This window comes from Mustela putorius, unplaced genomic scaffold (assembly GCF_011764305.1).
Source record: "Mustela putorius furo isolate JIRA1106 unplaced genomic scaffold, ASM1176430v1.1 tig00003850_pilon_pilon_pilon, whole genome shotgun sequence".
In the NCBI taxonomy this organism is placed as follows: domain Eukaryota; kingdom Metazoa; phylum Chordata; class Mammalia; order Carnivora; family Mustelidae; genus Mustela; species Mustela putorius.
In genome coordinates this window covers 1,320,751-1,343,168 of record NW_025422002.1, presented here as the reverse complement: position 1 = coordinate 1,343,168, position 22,418 = coordinate 1,320,751, and the positions used below count along the sequence as shown (strand labels likewise).

Genomic DNA, 22,418 nt, shown 5'->3' with positions numbered 1-22,418 from the left:
GCAAAATTTTACACTAAATTCAAAGACAAAGCTCTATTTCATAAAGGGGTGAAAAGTGCAATTTGAAGTCCAAAATATCTAGTAGACTTGTTGATTTCTGGTGGTATTCTAGTGGTACGGTGGTGGGTAAGACTGCCTACCAGCCCGACCACAGTTCCTATATCCAGAAAAAGACATTAATGACAACTGTTCTCAGAAAAGAGCACACAAAATGCTTCATGGGATTAATAAGTAGTGGTTATTATTTGGCAGACATCCTTTCGATATGCCATAATTTTATTAGACCATGTATAAAAATTTAGGGAAGCTTTTTAGTATTTTTTTTGAACAAGTGATGATTTAGGATATTAGTTATAAAAATACTAGGAATCTGAAACTTTTGATAATAGACCACAATTAAGTCAACCTATATACCCTTCTTGACATTACTTACCACTGTTTAACCATATCTCATAACATTCTAATCACAATGATCTGCAAAATATACAAATGGGATATATTTATAAAACATACAAATCTTGTATCTTCATTCTTAAAAAATATTTTTTTACCATTACACTTGGCATGCAGACCTAAAAGAACACCAACAAGAAAACAAAGTAGTGTTTTGTGTAACGCACTAGAGAATACACACCTCCCACTTTATAATCATTTCCTTGGGTTGAGAGGCTTGAACCCTTATGTTTTGTGGATTCTTGTCTGGAGCTGAAAAATTATAAGTATTAAAATTACTTTTTCCAATTTACAGTCCATAGCTTAATCAGCATATCACCCTACTCCCCCTAAATCAGATTTTTAAACAACTTTGATTATATTCATTTATTTCTATCTGGCCCAGCTTGCAAAGACTTAATTAGGCAGTTATCTTTTTACCAACTTTACTGAGATGTAATTGACATATAACACTGTGTAAGTTTAAGATGTACAATGTAATAATTTCGTGTGTGTGTCTGTGTGTGTGTGTGTATACATACATACTGATGTATGTATATATGTATCCAATCTATAGATACACATTTTATATTTATGTGTATATATATTGTAAAATGATTACCACAAGGCTAGTTAACCCATCCATGACCTAAAAGGCAGCTTTTAAATATATATATATATATATATATATATATATATATATATATATATAATAAAGGAGTAAAATCACATGCTTGAAGTGATACAATTACTATTCATAGGAAAGTAGAAGACTCACTTTAGATATCTCCATTTTAAATTTTTCAACCTCTTTTTTAAAAAATCTTAAACCTACTTTTTAAATAAACATTTTTAATTTTAAATATGCCTCCCTTTTTCTATTAGAATTATTGTTAGAAATGTGTGTTGTGACTATCTGCCTCTAAGCTAATAAAATTAAACATCATCTATAATTTCAACAGCCAACTATTTAGGGACTACAAAGAGGTAAGAGCAGGTTATGTCTCTGTGAAATATACTCAAATGAAACCATTTAATAAGAAAGGGCTAATGTAGTTTTTGTGCCAAATGCAACTTATGCTTCAGTCACACAAGTATCTGATTCAGCTACTATCTCTTCTCACTTTTTCCTCAATCCAAAAAAAAAAAAATATTATACCCTAGCTTATGTATTTTGCGCCAAGGGGGTAAAAAAAAACAATAATACCATGTTATGATCATACTGTTGACCAATGACAGTAAAGTAACACAAATTTTAGTATTAATCATTCTTAAGATTAAAAAAAATATCCTGGAAATTCAGATAGATATCAGATATCTGTTTAGATATTGAGAGACAATAAATACACTATATGTATAAAATTAATATTAAATATTTTAAAGTGTTAACAAGGCCTATAATGAATAAAATGTCTTATCTCAAAAAGTTGAAAAGAAAAATAAAGGGAGAAAGCCACCTTTCTATATATTGAACCTCAGTTTATAACATACTATAACATACTTGATATGATTTTAACATGATACTTAGCTATCACAAGTAACTCAGAGAAATGTTTGCCCATATACCTCCCTGTAATGTCCTGCTCTCTATCAAACATTTATATACTACTTATCAATCTGATATACTTTGAATATTTGTGTGCTATCAGTTCACAGAACTTTTCAAGCTCTCCAGTAGGAGAAATCTGAAACTCTACACCCATACTATCAAAATATTTTAAAAAGATCTTGAAAGATGGAGCAAAACTAAAATACGTTCTCAGAAACCTCACATGAGAAGCCACACACCTGCTGGAGGGGTTTCATGATGGTCTGATGGCAGGCTAGGCTGGCTTCTCCCTACTTCATTCACAGCTATGACCCTGAACTGGTATCTGACATATGGGGCTAAAGATAGCATGACCGTTGTTTCTTTGCCTTGGACTCTAGCCAATTCCTCCCATCGTCCAGGTTCTTCTTTGTTTCCTTCAAATTCAACAATATACTCTGGCAGTAGAAGCACAAGGGAAAAAAAAAACACATTAGAATGGATTTAGTGTGTTTAAGTCATACTAACATTTACACACAGTGTAAAAAGTTTTAAAGAATGTTTTAAGAAGGATAATCTAGCAACTGTGGTAAAAAAAAAAAAAAAAAAAAAAAAAAGGAAAAAATGGCTTTAACATTAATTTTGACTCAGGAGTGTAAGGAGCGTAGTTATTGCACGTCCTCCCTACCGATAATATGGCTATTGTGGTCATCTCCAGCTTCCCATGTCAGCCGAACACTCCTGTTCTGTCTTTCAGACAACTGCAGGTTTTCTGGTGGATCCGGAACATCTAATTAATAATAAAAATAAAAGTAAGGAGAATGCAGACAATGCCTTTGTCTACTCAATTTCCTCACTGAGGCACACTGCCGCCCCACTTTTTGGGCCCGGGTCTCTGCACCCAATCAAATCTCAGCAGCCCTTCTGGATACTTTCTTTTTTTCCTCCTTTTAAGATTTTATTTATTTACTAAAGAGAGTGGGAGAGAGAACACAAGCTGGGGGAGAGGCAGAGAGAGAGAAAGAGAGAAGCAGGCTCCCCACTAAGCAAGGAGCCTGACCTGAGGATTGATCCCAGGATTATGGGATCATGACCCGTGCCAATGACAGACACCCAACCCACTGAGCCACCGAGGCGCCCCAACCCTTCTTTAGCCCCATATGTCAAATGCAGCTTCCTGCACATCTGTAACCTACTCTAAGTACTCTCTCCCTCTACGCTGATTCCCATTCTCAAAGGGCATCTTTGACCATGAGTATCAAAATTCTTTTAGGAGTAGTTACTAACAATGAAGATTTGGAGCACCTGGCTGGCACAGTTGGTTGCACAACCGACTCCTGGTTTCAGCTCAGGTAGCCATCTCAGGGTCGTGAGACTGAGCTTGGGCTCCGTGCTCAGCATGGAGTCCACTTGAGTTTCTCTCTCCCTCTTCTTCTGCCCCCCATGCCCTGCTTGTTCGCTCGCGCGCGCTCTCTCTCTCTCTCTCAAAAACAAATAAATAAATCTTTAAAAATAAATGAGGATCTATTTCTGGGCCCTATCTCTCTGGCATATGGAAAAAACTGGGCCCAGGAACCTGCATTTCTAAACAACTGCCCTGGGTTATAATTATGTATAATCTTGAGAAACATGGTCTATCTCAAGTGGATCAGTGTCTTTCAGCTCATATGCTTATTTATATGCCTGGTTCATTTCCTCTATATGACAGATCTTCTAGAGTAGGAACTCCATTTTATTAATATTTGCATCACCAACAGTGCTTGGGATATAAGTGTTTTGTGACTAAATGAATAAGTGAAAAGTACATTATCACTTCAATCATGCATGTAAGTACCATATTAGAGCAATAAAATTAGGTCCTATGACTATAGGAAAATAAGATAAAGAACATGAACTCAGGCCTTCTTTTCTGCTTGCTCTGGATTTTTATTGTAATTTCCAACAATGAATTCTCAGTACATTATAGCAATTTTTATACTTTCTTGGCTAGAGTTTTGAAAGAGTAGGAAGGCAGTTTACATTGGAAGGGAAAAATCTGGCACAGATAAATGTGTCGGAAACTAGAAAATTGAGTAGGTGATGACTTTTTAAAGTTTTTATTTAAATTGCAGTTAGAGTGTTATATTAGTTTCAAGTGTACAAAATAGTGATTCAGCATTTGTATACATCATAACAAATACATTCTTTAATCCCCTTCGCCTAATTGACCCCTCACCCCCACCCACCTCCCTTCTGGTAACCATCAGTTTGTTCTCTATAGTTAAAAGTCTGTTTCTTGGTCTCTTACTTTGCCTTCTCTCTCTTTCTTCTCCTTTCGTCATTTGTTTTGTTTCTTAAATTCCACATATGAGTGAGACCATATGGTATGTCTTTCTCTGACTTAATTTGCTCAGCATAATACTCTCTAGCCCACCCATGTTGTTGCAAATGGCAAGATTTTCATTCCTTTTTATGGCTGAGTAATATTCCATTATATACACACACACACACTATTTCCTCTTTATCCATTAATCAGTTGACGGACACGGGCTGTTTCTATGACTTGGCTATTGTAGATAATGCTGCTATAAACACACGTTGAGGTGCATGTATCACTTTACTTTAGTATTTTTGTATTCTATGGGTAAATACCTACTAGTGTGATTGCTGGATTGTAGGATAGCTCTATTTTTAGCTTTTTGAGGACTCTCCATATTGTTTTCCACAGTGGCTATAGCAGTTTGGATTCCCACTAATAGATCAAGAGAGTTCCCTTTTCTCCACATCCTAGCCAACACCTGCTGGGTCTTGTGTTGTTGGTTTCAGCCATCCTGACAGGTGTGAGATGATATCTCATTGTAGTTTTGATTTGCATTTCCCTGGCAATGAGCATCCTTTCATATGCTGATTGGCCATCTCTATGTCTTCTTTGGAAAAATGTATAGGTGTGTCTTCTGCCCATTTTTTAATTGGATTATTCAGTTTTGGGGTGTTGAGTTTTATAAGTTCTTTATATATTTTGGATACTATGTAGGTAATGACTTTAAGAGTGTTAAAGTCCATGGAAATTTTTATTAAAAGAAAAACAACTGGGTGCCTAGGTGGCTCAGTCGGTTAAGCATCTGCCTTCAGCTTGGGTCATGATCCCAGAGTCCTGGGATGGAGTCCCATGGTGGTGGTCTGGCTCAGCAGGGGAGCCTCTTTCTCCCCCTGCCTCTGCCCCTCCTCCCTGCTCCTGCTCTCTCTCTCTCCCTCTCTCCTTCTATTTCTCTGTCAAATAAATAAATCAAATCTAAAACGTTAAATAAAATAAAAGCAACTATAAACGAAACAAAGAAAACTTATCCCTAATGGTCTTTACTTCCCAAATTTGGTTTCAGTGCTCTTTTGTATTCAGGGACATTTATCTTTTCTCAGAGGAGACAACTAAGTAACATCTCATAGGGCCTTCCCATGGGCTCTTTATTGTCTGAAGGGGAAGCAACATCTATTGCCCATGCTGAGTACCTGCTCACTGCTAGAAATTTACAGTGGTAAAAGACACACTGTTTCCAATTCAAAAGACTCTATTTTATTTTTAAAATGTGGACACTGAGTGCACATAAACTTTAGGGCCTTAAATAAGAAATTATTTCCTCAACAGTTCTCAGATCTGTGCACTCAGAGAATTTACATTTGTCTTCAGCACTGATTAAGAGCACACTCATCTTTAAAGTTAACTTAAGGAACCAATACAACTTTATGTAGCATCTGACATTAGAATGTGCTTCTTCCAAGAATCTTATGGAACTACAGGCTGCACTTCATACTTTTTTTTTATTAAGCATTTTTTAAAAAGATTTTATTTATTTATTTGACAGACAGAGATCACAAGTAGGCAGAGAGGCAGGCAGAGAGAGAGGAGGAAGCAGATTCCCTGCTGAGCAGAGAGCCCGATGCTGGACTCGATCCCAGGACCCTGGGATCATGACCTGAGCCGAAGGCAGAGGCTTAACCCACTGAGCCACCCAGGCACCCCTGCACTTAATATTCTCAAAGCAAGTGAAATGGATCAAACATGTATGTGCAAAAATTGTTTTCTCAGGAAAAGAGGTTTATAAAGAAATTACACAGGGATCTCTTTGTTATTGTCTATTAATGAGCTATGCTTCCTAAGACCAGGAATTGGCCTAAAAAATTAGAAGTTAAACTCCAAGAAGTAGTTATGAAAATGAAATCTGTGTCATGGACTATTTTTTAAATTAGTTTACTTTTATTCTTAAAACATTCGTAAAAAAAAAAAAAAAACAAAAAACTTCATTAGTAAATATTACATATAATCATAGCAACCATTTCTTTAAAATCATCAAAATTTAATGGTTCTAGAAGATGGTAGCCTAATCACAAGAATGAAATATTAAATTGTACAAGGCCATTTGACAGAATGAACCAAGCAGTAGGGCGCCCAATCCCTTTGATGGCTGCAGGGCTCAAAATACTGAGGGAAAAAGTCTATAGATCCTGAGACTGGCCCCTACACTGTGGTGCCTGGAATAAACTCCAGTTTACCTGGAGCTCCACTCTTTTATCTGATGACTTACTAGTGAAATAATTCCTAGAGGGTCAAACCTCTCTACTTGTAGTCCCCTGAAACAGCTGAATTCCTATGGCCCATACCTCACCTAAAGGTACAATTTACTGAACCAAGTTCATACCCTCTACTACGTGTGTGTGTGTGTGTGTGTGTGTGTGTGTGTGTGTGTAGAACCCAGTCTGGTGACTATCTGCTTCACTTGAAGAGCTCCAGCCCGTTTACTCATTTTTCACATCCTATTGCCAAAAAAACTGAATTATTTCCTCTCAACGTGTACCTCTGTTAGCAACCTACCTGTGGATCCCAGCAATCAGAGAGCTACAGATACAAATGCCTGTTGATAATAACGATTAATCGACACATCTAATAAAGGAGTTTAGGCAAAATCAAACACTTTTAAGGAGTATCAGAAAACTAAAAGGAAGACTAAGTCAGGAGTGCCCATGGAAACAAAATTATTAAGAGAAAACTATTAAAAAAATGTCAAATGTCTGTATTAGTCAGGGTCCCAGCAGACATTTAAAAGTTCACACAATTTGGATAGTATCAAATGTTCTTTGTGTTGTGGTTGTTGTTGTTTTAATTCTTTCAAAAGATCACTGGCAGAATATCTGGGGTTCAGAGGGAGGGAGCAGTTAATAGAATCTTATCATAGAGGATTTTGTGAAGGGAGCCTCCCTGGGAGAAGTCAGACACAGCTTGCAGGGAGGGAATATGGAAACACACACACCCACCCTCCCCTCTTGCCAGGCTCCCCAAACAGGCAGACCCAAATGGAAATTTGAAGGTGAGTGGTTTGCTGGTGGTGTCCGCATCGGTCAGATTTCCGTATCAGATAGCTTGTGGAGAGCGAATCTGTCAAGGAAACTGGAGCAGAGATGGTCTAGAAGATGGTTCCAAGAGCTCATGGTGGTCTAAGAGATGCTCCAGGCTGGCCTAAGAGCTTTAAACGTGGGTGATCACAGGGCTAATTGTGTCGACTACACTAGTGGAGTATGCACATTATTTTCTAATTAATATTATCATTAAAAAATATATATCAAAGTCATTCCTTTGCAGAGCTCTTGAAATTCCTCAGCTCCCTTCCTGGAATGCTGAGAACTTAGTCCATCTCTCTGGTTTAGAGCATGACCACTGAGCCACCACCACCACCACGGGACACCCAGCCTGATCCCCGCCACCAAGCCTACTGTACCTCCATTCCTCAGCTATATTTCTTTGTAAGCTAGGAAAGGGCAGCTCAGGCACCCTGACAACTCAAGCATGCTTCAGTTTTCTCTCTGCTGATAACATTGCCTGCCTCCCACAGCTTTTGGCAACATTACCCATGCAGTGAAAAGAAATTAAGCATTAATTAATTTCTTTAAAGCCAGAAGAGGAGAAAGCATTTGAAAGTGGAATGACTATTTAAATGAAACATTCAAAAGAATGGTATATATGCAGGGACTCAAATAATTGTGGCTTGAATGGCCTAAGAACAACAGAATTTAATCAGTGGTGGGGAAGAAATAAAGAGATTCCTCATTAGTGCACTTACCGAGGACAGTTACTTGAGTTACATCAGTGACACTATCCAAAGCAGTGTGAGCTGAACAGGAGTAAATACCTTGGTCCTCTGAGGTGACATTAGATATAGTCAGATTAGCTCCATCGATAATTATCCTGCCAGTAAAAAAAAAAAAAAAAAAAAAAAATGAGTACATAATGAGGGTGAAAGCAACAGAAACATATATTCAAAAATATATATTCCCCATGGGTAAAAATCAAGGAAGAGTTGAAAAAACAAAACAAAATACAGCTTCACATAATGCAAATTTTATTAGAGAGTGTTAGATTGAAACTGAAGATGAAATGTTACTTGAACATACACAACTGTCTACACAGCCATGGAAGCTATCAGTTGGTTTTGTTTTGTTTTAATTACCAGTCCAACCATCTGTGATGCATGGGTTAGTGACAGAACTGTGTTGCCTGGTGTTTCTCAAGACTGAACTATGTTGTAATAGTTAAGATACATTTGCATCATTCTTAAGATTTGTTAAGTAAGGGAATCACCTACATAGGACCAACCGGAGTCCTTCTTACAAAGGCACATTCCTGAATCACACCCCAGATCTACAGAGCCAGACCTGGAGTCTGGTAATCTGTATTTTTTGACAAGGGTCCTTTTTCTTCATCCCTCTACTTCACAGGCGGAACGCCCATCTGGGAAATCTTGTAACAACTGCACGGTGATGTATTTGAACAGTAGAGGGCAGACTAATACCTCTTTTTTGCAAATCATTGGCCACTAGCTTTTTATCTTTTGCTCTATTTTGCCAATTTCTGATCCAGTTTCGCACAGGAAAATTTCATTACTATAAATTATAACCTTTTACCCTATACCAGTATATTGTCAACTATTTAAGCACTTTTAGGAAAATTAAGTTCCACTAACTCGAAATACATTAACAAGAGTTTGCTATGTAGTTGAAATAATGTCCTTGCAGAAAGGGAAAGATGCTCTTATATAATTGACATTTCTTTCTTTCTTTCTTTTTATAATTGACATTTATGATGTAAAACTCACTTTATCTCTTCCCAGGTAAAAGCCTCTGGCCCCCAGCCTACCTACCGATAAGAGGGTGTCCTAGCAGAAGGTGAGAGACAGGAGCTTACTAATCGTTCCCTGGAAATTCAGCAGATACCTGTGATCTCAGCTCCCTGTTATAATTCCACGCCTGCTCGGCCCCCAGTCAACCCCAGCAGCAAGAGTTACTCCCAGCCTTCCCTATTCCAGAGACCTCTTCTAAGACATTCTAGCTAAGGTTACTGTTCCTCACCCTACCCTAGGGAAAACCGGCGGAATATCTGTCACTTGCTTCGTTCCCGGAGATAGCCAGAGGTTCATTTGAGTGTCAGCCCTAGTATCCTACAGAAACTATTCAACTGGGCCACACACAGGATGTTTGGAGTTTCTGGGATCAGGGCCTAAATATGCAGGTCATATCACTTACTAGGCACCAGTCTCTGACTCTCTTCTTTTTGGCTGTAGGCTCGAGATCATATGCAAGACCCCAGGCAACTAGGCAGTTGTGACAAAAGAGGGAGAGCATGGAGAGATCCCAGCAGTAGATAGATCGACCAAGACCTAACCTAAGGGTGAAGATCACTGTTGCAATGTGTAGTCTTTTAGGTCAGTAATTAATCTCCTCTTGTCTCATTGACAACTAGTTGTTAATACCTACGCTCCTTTCCACAAACTCTTAAGTATACAGGAAGGATGAGATGGAATCAATTAAGTAGCCAGCCGAGACCAAAGCCACTGCACAGAGGTGGTGCAAACACATGCGCGTGCGCGCGCGCAAACACACACACAATAGGGGCCAAGCAGGTACAAGACATGAGATAAACTGTCACATGTCTGCATACATTAGTACAAATCATGAGAGCTAAACTGGACTGAGCACTTAGTGTTTTCTAAGTGCTTGGTATGTTAATACTCATAATAACCTTATGAGTATTAACCTTATGAAGGTATCTGAAGAATGTAACATTAAGGCATAAAGAAGCTATGTGGCTGGTCTAAAGTCAGAGACACAAGAAGTAACTAAGCTGAGATTTAAATCCGGGCAACTGGACTCAAGGCCATGCTCTTATTTACCATCCTGTCACAGTCTCGCCAAAGGCATGCATCTCCGATCTTCAGATTTACTTTTTCAGAATGATGAGTAACAACATAAAACCGCAGGTGAGATCTGGCTAAGGACGGTCTATTTCTTTTCTTTCTTTCTTTTTTTAAGATTTTATTTATTTATTTGACAGACAGAGATCACAAGTAGGCAGAGAGGCAGGCAGAGAGAGAGAGGAGGAAGCAGGCTCCCCGAGGAGCAGAGAGGCCGATGCGGGGCTCCCAGGACCCTGGGATTATGACCTGAGCAGAAAGCAGAGGCTTTAACCCACTGAGCCACCCAGGTGCCCCAGGACGGTCTATTTCTAACCCCTACTCCGTCACGACGCAAAACACCGGAGAGCTACCCTCTGTATGCTTTCAAAAGACAGCACAGGCAATCAGTAAATAGTCTTTTCTCTTTCTCTGACATACTTAATATTGTCTAATGCTAGTCAGCATCTTTTCACACTTCCTCCTCTCTCTATATTTTTCTGTATTCTCTATATGGAGATTAGGAGGCTTAAAAGTGTGTTTGTCAGTACTTCCTAACTGGAAGGAATGGAGGTATGACTCGGGTTCTGCCTATTCGTGAGGTAGACTGAGTTTGGGATGGAAACAGGTGATGGGCAGGGTCCCCTCCAGATACCCAGATACCCCTCACACTCCCGGAGTGGGCTCTGTTTCCTGCGTTAACAGGAGGGTACACATTCCATAAAAAGTCAGCAGCAAAAGAAGCAGTTAACCATGTGGGAGAAAAGTGAAACTGTGCACTGCATTACCTTTTAAATCCTGCTGTGAAGACTGAAATGTATTCATCACTTTTGGTATTTTAATTCCGTGTGAACACTTTCACAACGATTTTTTTTCAAGCGCTCAGAATTAATCCCAAGCCCATATGACGACAGAGCATAACCCCTTCCCTACCTGCCATCCTCTGTGGCATTAATTTCAAAGGCTTCTCCATTCTTACTCCAGGACAGCTTCAAACTCTGCTTCAAATGTGGGTCACACGAGCTCTCACAATATAATTCAAGTGCATGCAATCTGGGGACACGAGGGTTCTTAGGAGTAACTTGAAGTTTTGTAGCATCTGTTTTTACCAAACAAAGAGACTAGTGAGATGCATACATCCCTGCTTCCTTTGCAATCAAGTGCCTGCAATTTAATCAACCCCAATCATCAACAGAATAGTCATGTCTTCGAAGACACAGTGTTTGCCACGCTGTGATTTCCTGACATCATATTTCTGTTTTCTTTCCGTCAGGCCTAAACCTCTGAGAAATTAGGGTGAAAGTACTAATTAATATCTTGGAAATTCCCCTTACTTACTCCTTGTGTAAGAAGAGTGGGAGCAAACAAATATCTCTAGAGGTTGAAAAATAATAATTTCTCTCTCTATTGTTTCTGGTCATGGGATCACACCACCATAAGGGAAAAAAAGGAAATTAATTGATCTTCTATTAATGTGTTTCTTAATAATTCAGATACTGGAGTTTAAATAGGAAAGCCCATGTGTAGGTGATCTATCAACCTGAAGGTGGGAAATTAGAACATAAGCCCGGTGAAGAAGAGGCGGTGTCTGTATTGTTACATGAAGTATCCACACAGCCCAGAAGGGACCCTGTATGTAGCAAGTACTCAACACATATTTGTTGAAATTCTTGTTGAATGAGGTACAGAGAGTGATATTTTAAAAGTAAATTGGTGGTATCCACAATATGTAGCTCGAAAATCTAACTTCACATTCAAATATGTTAAATAAACTAAATTCAATTTCAAATCAAATAAATTAAAAAGAATCACATTTGGCTGTCTTAAAAAACATTTCCTCATTATGACTGTTTCAAAATATAGGATACCTACTCCTAGAGGCTGCATTAAGGGGAGATATACTTTACCCTGCTGTAACCCTTGGTAACCCTCTCAGAGATCAAGTCTCTCATGAGCTGACCTCCAATTTCACAATATGTTTAATATTCTCTATCTACATGTTACTGCATGCACTGACTGAAAATTGAAACTGAGAAAATTTAAAAAATTGATTATTCGGTATCCCAAGCATGAAACTTGAAGAAATTATTTAACTGAATTAATTTTAAGTGACTTATTAAACATCTACTCCTATTTCTAAATTTAAAGTCAGAAATTCACTTATTAATAATAACTGATACCATTTAATAAACCACCTATCCAATTGACCAGGACCTCTACAAACACTACTATTTTCACCTTCCAGAGAACATAAGGCTAAAATGAAATTAAGCAACACTGAAGTTTCCCAACTGGTAAGGGGTTGAAGCTAGAATCTGAAACTAAGTTTGACGGTGACCAAAGTTCTTGATTTCAAAACACTGTAAGATGTAGCCTCTTACTCAACTCTACTCCAGAAATTTTTTTATATGCAAAAATTGTGTTTTAATCATTCACAGATAAGATTCCTATATATGCCTTACATATAAAGTGGGTGTTTAGAGCAGATGAAACATTCATGACCCTGTCCATCTCTTTGTCAATTACAGTTCTGAGGTCCACTCTGGGCCAAGCGCTGCATAGGGCGATGGGAATGTTAAGGTTCATTTGGATTCCTGGCTTCTCTCTCTTTGACTCTGAGTCTGACTGAGTCGCTAAACTTTTATATAGGTTGGTTTTATAAAGTCTAAAAAAGAATCATCTTCACGGACTTCACAAGGACATTTTGAAAATTGTCGTTGATATATAAACATGTGGGCAGACATGAGAGTTAGGCAGACATCTGAAGAGAGTATCTGTGCTTTAAAAATATAGTTCATGGGGCTAGCATGTTGGATAACTTAGGGTACAAAAAGAAACAAATACTGTAGAAGAATATAAGAAGAAAAACAAGGAACAGAGGGCATGTGTGTGGAGAGAGAGAAGAATATCAGGATACCCATGAAAATGATGACTCAACAAATACACTTGTCATCTAGCAGCAGCAGGAGCCGGCTATGAAAATGACATGTCACAGAGAATATAGATTCTCCCTACAATCACTGCGGGGTCTCTCTACTATGTTTTCCTGAAAAGGATTTTTGGAGCAATTTTAAAAGCAAAATACTAGTGAAACCCAGAACTTTGTTCTGAAGAGAGAAAAAAATGCAAAGCTGTTTATGATGCACGAAGAAAACAAAAAAATCTTCCATCCTATCACACCCTGGTCTTTATTAAGTTGAACTTTTATGGGTTTGTGAGATTTTTCGCTCCAAGAGTTGATTGCTGATGACATTATGTTGAGTGGGTTACTGAAACAAAATATAGTCAGAGAAACATCCTCAAATAGTGCATTTTAAATTGTTGCCAGTCATGCCCCAAATACCTAAGTCCCTCTTAAAATTGTAAGAAGCCATGAACACATCATCAGCATATCCTATCATTTTTGTGACGGTCTTATCAATGAAACACAATCTGGGAGTTTTGAAATACAGTCTAAAAACTTTAACAGGCACTCAATAAATCATATAGTTTCATCTGGGAAAAGGAAGACAAGCTGAACCCATGTGAGAATTCATGCAAAGTAAAACCAAAATAAAAATACTTCTAATATCCAAGTTGGCCGTGACTGCAGTTTTTCCTTTAGCATTTTCAACCCAACAAGAGTATGAGCCAGCATCATCTTCTGTGGTGTTGTTGATCTGCAATGTGCCATTCTCATGGACATGGTACCGTCTACCTTCAAGAGGTTTCGCCTCCTCCACCTTCTGCCTATGAACACAGAAAGGGGCATAAATCAGTTTGAGACGTGACAGAACCGTAGACTCTTTCTGAAACGGGTTGCTGATGTCATTCAAGCTTACCCTTTCTTCAGGAGCTCTGGAGACCTTACAAAATGTTCCACTGGGGTTTTATCTTTTTCCCAGAATGGGTCCTAGCCAAGGTGTATATCTGATCTGCCCAGACAGACTGTGGCTAGAGGAAATTCAGTCCATACTCTATGTTTCTGCTGTATTTCTTGTAGCTTTAAGGACCGTTTTTGCATCTGTCCTCACAGCTTAATAAATATTTTCTGGTATACTGACGGTGAACTCTTTAGTTAATGATCGCTTCAGGGTACTAAATGGGAAAGCTAGTAATTGAAAGAGATAATGAACCTTCTGAACCTCCTGCCGTCCTGGGGGGACATTGGTCATTCAGAGATATTACAGGCCAGGAAGTAGTTCCTGTCCTGTGGACATGGATTACATTTGCCCTTATCAACCCAGAGTCATTTTCTCCTACATTCATCCATTTTCTGAGCATTTGCTGCCAAATCTTGATTTACCCAGTACACTGCACAATAAGAGGCTCTGCTGGAACCAAGAAAAAAAAAAAAAATCAGCGGGTAAACTCTGGAGGCCATTCACGTAGGACTGACTTTCCAGAGCTCGGGACTATGGTAAGGCTGGTGAGGCACTTGCCTCAGAGGCAAAATGTAAGGATTGCCAAAAAAAGGTCTCAGAACTCAAGATAAAATAATGTTTTATTTTATTTTATTTATTTATTTTTTGAATATTTTATTTATTTGTCATAGAGAGAGTGCACAAGCAGGGGAAGTGGCAGGCTCTCCGCTGATATAGACTCAATCCCAGGGCCCTGGGACCATGACCTGAGCCGAAGGCAACCACTTAACCAACTGAGCCACCCAGGTGTCCCAAGATAAATAATATTTGGATGGAATATTTTTTAAAAATAAGAGCATTTAAAAAATCCACGATGAGCAAAATATCCAATCTTTAAATAAAGACGGGATCTGACCTGTACTTGCCTCTCCTTCCTCGCTCTAATCTCAGCCCTGCAGAGCCATGGCAGGCTTATTTAGGAACAGTGCTTCCAAGCTTCTCTGGTGAAGTAAGAAATATGGCAGATCCACAAGAGGTATCTGGACTTATTACACCAATCGATATATTGAAATAAAATTCAAAAAACGTGTTGGAAAAGTTTTAAGCATATGTGTTGGAGTCGAATACATGCTTAGATAATTATTTGGAAAAGATCAAAACGACAACAAAAAAGTACGGTTAAGTCTGAACAGCACAGGTGTGAACTCTGTGGGTCCACCTGTATATGAATTATTTTCAATTAAATATATTGGAGAAATTTTTGGAAATACACAACCACCTGAAAGAACTCACAAACTGTGTAGGCCTAGAAATATAGAAAAACATTTAAGAAAAAGAGCTATTATTATAACAATATAGTATGTGATGCATATAACATATGAAATGTGTGTTGATCAATTATGTTCTGGGTGAGGCTTCTGGTCAAGTGTAGGCTATTAGTAGTTAAGTTTTGGGGGAGAGAAAAGTTTTCAGTTGCAAGGGGGATCAGCCCCAACCTCCACAATGTCCAAGGGTCAGCTGTGATAGATGACATTCGATAAACCCATAATGAAAAACCAAATCTATCTGTAAAATCGTCTTGGTCATCACTTCGATTCTTTGCTTTCCTTTGTAAGCAGAAATGGCTCTTCCTAATCTCCCCAGGAGAGAAAAATCCTACACATCTAGTCAACAGTTTCGGGAGAGGGAGGTAATTAAGTTTGCTCCCTTATTTCTCAGAGGCACTGGCCACATGTAACAGCGGCCTGTCAAATGATGGATGAAGACACAAGGTGAAATCCACCACTGACATTCTCTCAAGAAAACCTTGTACCAGCTTACCAGGACACCGTTGCCTCAGGTGAAGCAAAGAACTCGCAGTGTAAGAAAGCGCTGTACCCAACCACCGTTGCATAGTTCTCTCCATCTTCGGTTTGTATCAGTGGACGGACATCTATTTGAAAATGACATAAATGCGGTTGTCAACGTTCATGTAAAAAATAATGTGCACACCTTAGGTTTTTCTGTATCCTAGTCATATTAACAGAAAGGGAAGACAGCTGAATACTGAAGTATATATTCCTGAATTAGAAAAATATCCAAATTCAGTCCATTTTTGAAAGTATAGTTTTAGAGGCGCCTGGGTGGCTCAGTCAGTTAAGAGTCTGACTCTTGATTTTGGCTCAAGTCATGATCTCAGGGTCATGAGATCGAGTCCTGCATCAGGCTCTGTGCCGAGTGGGTAGGCTGTTTAAGATTCTCTCTGTCCCTCTGTTCCCTCACCCCACTCGTGTGCTCACACGCGCTCACACAAACACACACTCTCTCTCAAAAATATAAAGAAAAAAGAAAGTATAATTTTAGTATGGAGGCCAATGCCCAAATGTAAGGTGAAAGGTACTTTGATGATATTCCTCCCAAGTTTTATGTGTCCCGAATTCAGCATACTGGTGTGCATGACCTTGAACATCTTCCCTTAGGAAACAGCAGGTAAACAGTCCGCTTACCTACAACATCGATATTGGCGTTGGCAAGGATAGTGCCGTGGACATTTGAGGCTTCACACTGGTACACAGCAGTGTGATTCGGTTGCAGGTTGGTAAAACTGATTTCCCTGGGGGAGACAACATCACCAGCAAATGGATTTTCTGCAAGAGATTAAAGAATGTCAGTTTGATAAAAAATAGGACATAAAATATTTATATGCCATTTATTAAATGTGTCACACAGTATTTATATTTTAAGACCAGTTTAGGGTGAATAATAGTTCACTGAAGCCAATTTGTAGAATTTCTTTGCATCAACCATGGGCTTTTCTTTCTAGACTCTTCTCTAATTTCAATCTTCCTTCAGATTAATATTTATTGCTAAAATATCTGTTGATCTCTAGCTCACTGCCTCTCCCTATCCAAACCCATAAATAAAATTTCAGATTTTCTGTTCAGCACTCAAGTCCCACTATAACTAAACCTCACTTACTCTTATATATTTAGGTCCTGATACTGCCAACACAAATCACATGATCAGCATGGAGCCAGCCCCCCAGTCCACCAACACTGGCTCCTTTGTTCCCCATTTGACACTTCCGTTCCTCTATATGATTGTTCTTCCCCATGTCATTTTCTGACCTATATCATGCATTTCACTTGTCTTGCTTTGCCATTTAACCACTTGGATACACAGCTCATATATTTTGTTTTCTCACAGTAAGGGTAAATACTTCTTGAGATCAGGGGCTAGATTTTCTATGTTTTGGCAATAAATCCAACCAATAAATCCTGACCCAGGTACAATTCTGGAAATATCTTTGGGAAATTAGAAAATCTAATATTTCGAGTACATTTATTAAGGGTCAAAGAACTCTGTTGGAAACAGCATATGCGTCCTCATGAACATGGCTCAGAACCTGCTAGATTAGCACTAACACGGCCATTGTAGAAGGAGGGACTGGATTCTGGAGAAATGAATGACATGTGCCAAATTCTGTGGCCTTGTTATGACACTACAAACAAGCAGTGTAAAGGAAATATTAGCTAGGAATGATGACTGAGGGGCACAGATGTTAAAATTTTTAATTTAAGTAACATTACAAGGGGCAGCTCGTTGGCCCATCAGTTGAGCATCCAACTCTTGATTTTGGTTAGGGTCATGATCTCAGAGTCGTGAGATCAATCACCACGCTGGGCTGAGCTTAAGATTGTCTCTTAAGATTGTTGCTTAAGATTGTCTCTCCCTCCCTCTGCCCCTTCCTGCTCTAACTTTCTTTCTAAATATAAATAAAAATTTTTTAAACCTGAAAAAAATAAATGACATTACAAGATTATCAAGAAACCTAATTTTTTTCCTTATTATGTGTCTATTTTGTGTGTGTGTGTGTGTGTATTTTTTTTAAGATTTTATTTATTTATTTGAAAGAGAGAACATGAGCAAGGGGAAAGGGCAGAGGGAGAAGCAGACTCCCCACTGAGCAGGGAGCCCAATGTGGGGCTCTGTCCCAGCACTCCAGGACCATGACCTGAGCCGAAGGCAGAGACTTAACTGACTGAGCCACTCAGGAGCCCTTATTGTGTTTCTATTATACAAAATAGTGACTATACTAAGTTTTGGTTTATAGAAAACATAGAGTATTGCTTATTAAAATAGAAGATTTTTTGTATACATTTGGTAGTCAAAAATCAATAAAATTTTACACTTGACTGTGAACTCCATATAGACAGGACCTTATCTGTGCATTGTATACAGTTTCCCCAGTGCCTGCTTTTAAGGCACAGAGGAGACAGCCTGAAAATATTTCCTGTAATGATGGAAAACCATTTATGCTGGGTGGCATTTTATTCCTAGAAGGTCTTTGTGGTAGGCAGAGTAAGAGCCCCCAACAGATACCCATGTTCTAATTTCTACCACTACAAAATATTATACCTTCCGTGGCAAAAGGGACTTTGCAGAGATGATTAAGGACCTTGTATTGGAGGTATCATCCTGGATTATCTAAGTGAGCCCAATGTAATTATAGGGCTCCTTACAATCAGAGAAGCTTCCTTGGCTGTGGCCAGATAAAGGGACACGGGGCTAGGATAGGATGGTCAGATATGCAATGATGCTGACTTTGGAGATGGAGAGTCATTTGCCAAGGATTGTGGTCTATCTCTAGGAACAAGAAAAGGCAAGGAAAGGGGTTCTCTCCTAGTCCCTTCAGAAGGGAACACAGCATGGCTGACACCCTGAGTTCAGCCCAAGGAGGTTTGGCTAAACTCCTAATCTATAGATTGTAAAATAATACATGTCTACTGTCTCAAGCCACTAAATTAGTGATCATTTGTATAGCAAGAGTAGAAAATTGGTACAAACCTGCAGGGTTTATTTCTTGAGAATGGACAGGATGAGTTGTTCTTTGATGTTCTTTAAGGCTGCAAAGGACTGAACCTCTGACCTGATTCTGCATGCCCACATGGACACCCAGATCTACAACTTTCAGAGCTCACCCCATTGTTATATTTAAACTCCTTATGTCATCGGCCCATGGTAAACCCTCATTCAACAGCATTACAAAAAGAAGAAATGAAACTATAGCCTCAGATATGAGATGACCCACAGCTAATAAGCATGGCTCCACGCTGCCTTTCAGGAGAGGTATGGCAACTAGAGAGCATTGCTGCATACGGGCCAAGGATAACAAGAGCTCCTGGTATTCAAGAAAGCCAGTTCTGCATCAACATCAAGCAAAACACGCTAGTGCTGTCTGTCATCAGTTGTCTGTGGTCAGCTCAGTGGGTGAGAATGCAATAAATATGGTGGGAGAAACTTCAGCTCTGACAATCATTTCTGGGTTCCATGTCTAGCTCTAAATATACTGGGGTTGTGTCCTCAATCAAGTAGCATGACCTCCCTGAAACCTTAGTTGCCACACGTGCAAAATGGAGAATAAATAAAAATAAAAAATCTCTTCTGCAGGGCTTCTAAGAAAGCTCACAGATACTGCATGCAAAGTATTTTAAAAAGGTTAGGACTGTTACCAATACAAGTAACCTGTTTCGTTGAATTTTGAAATACTACATATAAAGGATACAGAATTGCTAGACCTATAAGCTCAGAGAGATTTCAGATCCTTTAGTTAGCCCACCATCACCAAGCATCCCAACCTATAGATGGTTACAACCATTTGCAGGGGAGCAAGGAGAGCTGTGGTCAAGAGCTGTGGAAGGAACACTGACCTCAGACTGTGAAGATGTGGCTTTGGTTCTATACCTGCCATTATTCAGCTGTGCTGTCTTGTGTAAGTTTATTTTCAGCCCTGACCTCCCCATCCAGGAACAAACCTACTGGCTCTACTTTGAGAAGACATCCAGAACCTCACCATTACTACCACCAACCTAGCCCTCAGCTCTAGGGTCTTTCAGGCCACTTCTAGCTGGAGTAGTCCCGCAGTCGCTTCTCCATTCAGTGGTCGGAACAATCTTTTGTTAATAGATTAGATCACATCATTCTTGTGCTCAAGACCCTCCATGTGCTGCCCACCTTATTTACGACAAAATCACCAGTTTCCAGGCAGGCTTTCACCTTGATATGCATGATAGGGCCCCTGTACCTGCTGACTGATCTCACATCCTAGCATTGCCCACTCACTCAGCTTCAACCACCCCGGACTCCTTGCTTGAAATCAACACTCTGAACACACCTCAGGGTCTTTGCACACATTGACCTCTTTACCCTGAAAGCTCTTCCACACATATTTCCGTGGCCGCCTCCCTCGCCTCCTTCAGGCCTTCTCCTTAAAGGTAAATCACCACAGGGGGCTTACTACTATTATCTTAAAAGAAAGTAGCAACTCTAGGTCCTGAACTATTACACTCAGCCCTTACTCAGCTATTTTTTATTTACCACACTAAGCACACGTTTATGTGCTTATTCATCTATTGATTGACTCTCCCAGCTAGGTTCATTTTATTCACAGCTACCTCCCAAGCAATAAGGCCAGTCAGCACCTGGCACAAAGAACGCGTTCAATAAATATTACTGAATGAAAGAATCAATCGGTTAAATATGAATAATTGTCCCTCCATTAAGAATGTTCATTTGGGGATTCAAAGCAATATGTGAATGTCCTTCATAAACAGTCAAGTGCCATTCAGATATACAATTTTATGATTTTATGGTCCAGAGAATCTGCATTCCTTACTTCAGCATCCTCAACATTCTTTATAAACAACAATTGTTTTCATTTCCCTCGGATCTACCTGAAGTCTCTTCTCTCATTTCTTAGTCTGCTCTCTTGAGGAGACGACAAAAAAAAAAAAATCTCAAATTTGAGGATATTAATAATGAGGGTGAAGGTTTCTTGAATGCTTGCTATATGACAAAAATAACAGTAAACAATAGTTTAGGAGTGTCCCTTTCCTGAACATTCTCTGCATGGTATTTTCTTTAATCCATATAACAACCCAAGAGTTGCTGCAATTTTTACGCCCATTTTACTGATGAGGAAGCAGGTTTTAAGAGAGTCAGTAATAGGCCCCATTACTAGTAAATGGTGGAGCCTAGAAGCAAACAGAAGCATTCTGGCCCCAGAGTTTATAAACTACCACAGTGTTCTACAGATAAGCCACTATCCGAGGTAAACCCTGATTTCCCCATGGTAAACCCTGATTCCACAGCATTACAAAAAGAAGAAATGAAAGTGGTTGACCTCATTTAACTCATTCAATCACAACCAACTACCATTAGCTCTGTTGTGCTGTTAAAAAACTAAAGTTTTAGGAGAGTCAGTGAACAGCTGGAGATCACACACCTGGGAAGGTACACAGCCTAGATGGGACCTTAGGTCTATGGACCACCTGGATGTCTACCCTGGACATGAGTGGGTCCAGGACAAAAGGGACTTGTGAAAGCAACAGATAACAAAGTAAACACTGAAAATTAAGATAATCACCTTACAAATTTGTTCTATCCTACTTTCACAAAGACATTCAAACTGACCAGACCTCTAGGTTCAAATAGAAGATTTTTGGACTTCTCAGAATTCCTTGCTGGAAATGGTATAGCAACAATCGGTCTTCAGCCTTTATTCATCCCCTGTAGGAGGGCTCAGAGTTGACTGGACAGGGCATTTTCTGGTCTTGGGTACTACTGGAGCTCCACTGAGAACATGTAGGAAGCCTGGGGTAGGGGATATGTGTCCAAGCTCTGCAGGGCTCACTGGCCCTGTGAATTCTGGAAATAATAGAGGAGGCCAGCATGACCAAAGAATGGTCAGAGTAGGTGCTTGTGAAGAGCAGAACCCAGGGCAAGGTTGCTGTTGCCTTTGTCTAGAGTAAGTCCTGACTTCCAACCTATGCTCTCAACCACTGGGTCGCTGCACCTATTTCTCCTCAAGGAGAAAGAAAGTGATGGGCTTTCCTCCTTGGATTCTCTTTCTCATTCACCTGCTTTATTTTTTTAACCATATTTTTATATACAATTAATGTAATGACCCAATGAATACGAATATTATTTACGGCTTCTCCATAAATCGGAGCATAAATCAAAATGCTTAGAAAGACACGATTTTGGATTCCCTGGCTGGTTCTGTCCTGATATCCCAGCCACTTCCCACCTGCATTTTTATACAAACGCAGGATGTTCGACTATCAACCATCCCAGCGCACCATTGCCTTCAGCACTGAATCAGAAGTGTTTTTACTCACTGTCGATTGGGGAGCCATTGACTCTCCACTTGATCGTGGGCTCAGGTTCTCCTTCTGCCTCACATAACAAGATACCGCTGCTCCCAGTGCTATACACACCACTCTGAGGTTTCTTTGTCCAGCGAGGAGGCTCTGGAAGTAAAGTGAAGAGATCATGAGTGATTATATCTGTGTCAGAAGGTCCAAACATGTTAAGGCCTGTATTTCTATAATGCACCAGCAGATGGCAGACACAATAAAGTGGTGCACGCTAGCTCTTTTG

General features: G+C 39.4%; 1 protein-coding gene and 1 long non-coding RNA gene across 14 annotated transcripts in view; one reads left to right on the top strand and one right to left on the bottom strand.

Annotated features, from left to right (window-relative positions):
- Positions 1–9,152, top strand: part of LOC106005372 — a 39,355-nt gene extending 30,203 nt beyond the window's left edge. Inside the window, exon 3 of the long non-coding RNA XR_001178683.2 lies at positions 9,097–9,152. This is a non-coding gene — a long non-coding RNA (uncharacterized LOC106005372). The remainder of the gene's footprint in view (positions 1–9,096) is intronic.
- Positions 1–22,418, bottom strand: part of CHL1 (cell adhesion molecule L1 like) — a 217,834-nt gene that overhangs the window by 24,617 nt on the left and 170,799 nt on the right. For all 13 annotated transcript variants that reach the window (XM_004738384.3, XM_013053834.2, XM_004738382.3 and 10 more), the window contains 9 exons: positions 22,157–22,288; positions 16,484–16,624; positions 15,819–15,930; positions 13,718–13,884; positions 11,089–11,254; positions 8,050–8,174; positions 2,649–2,750; positions 2,221–2,418; positions 635–705 (listed from right to left, as the gene is read on the bottom strand). In XM_004738384.3, coding sequence (XP_004738441.1) covers positions 635–705; positions 2,221–2,418; positions 2,649–2,750; positions 8,050–8,174; positions 11,089–11,254; positions 13,718–13,884; positions 15,819–15,930; positions 16,484–16,624; positions 22,157–22,288 — 1,214 coding nt within the window. The remainder of the gene's footprint in view (positions 1–634; positions 706–2,220; positions 2,419–2,648; positions 2,751–8,049; positions 8,175–11,088; positions 11,255–13,717; positions 13,885–15,818; positions 15,931–16,483; positions 16,625–22,156; positions 22,289–22,418) is intronic.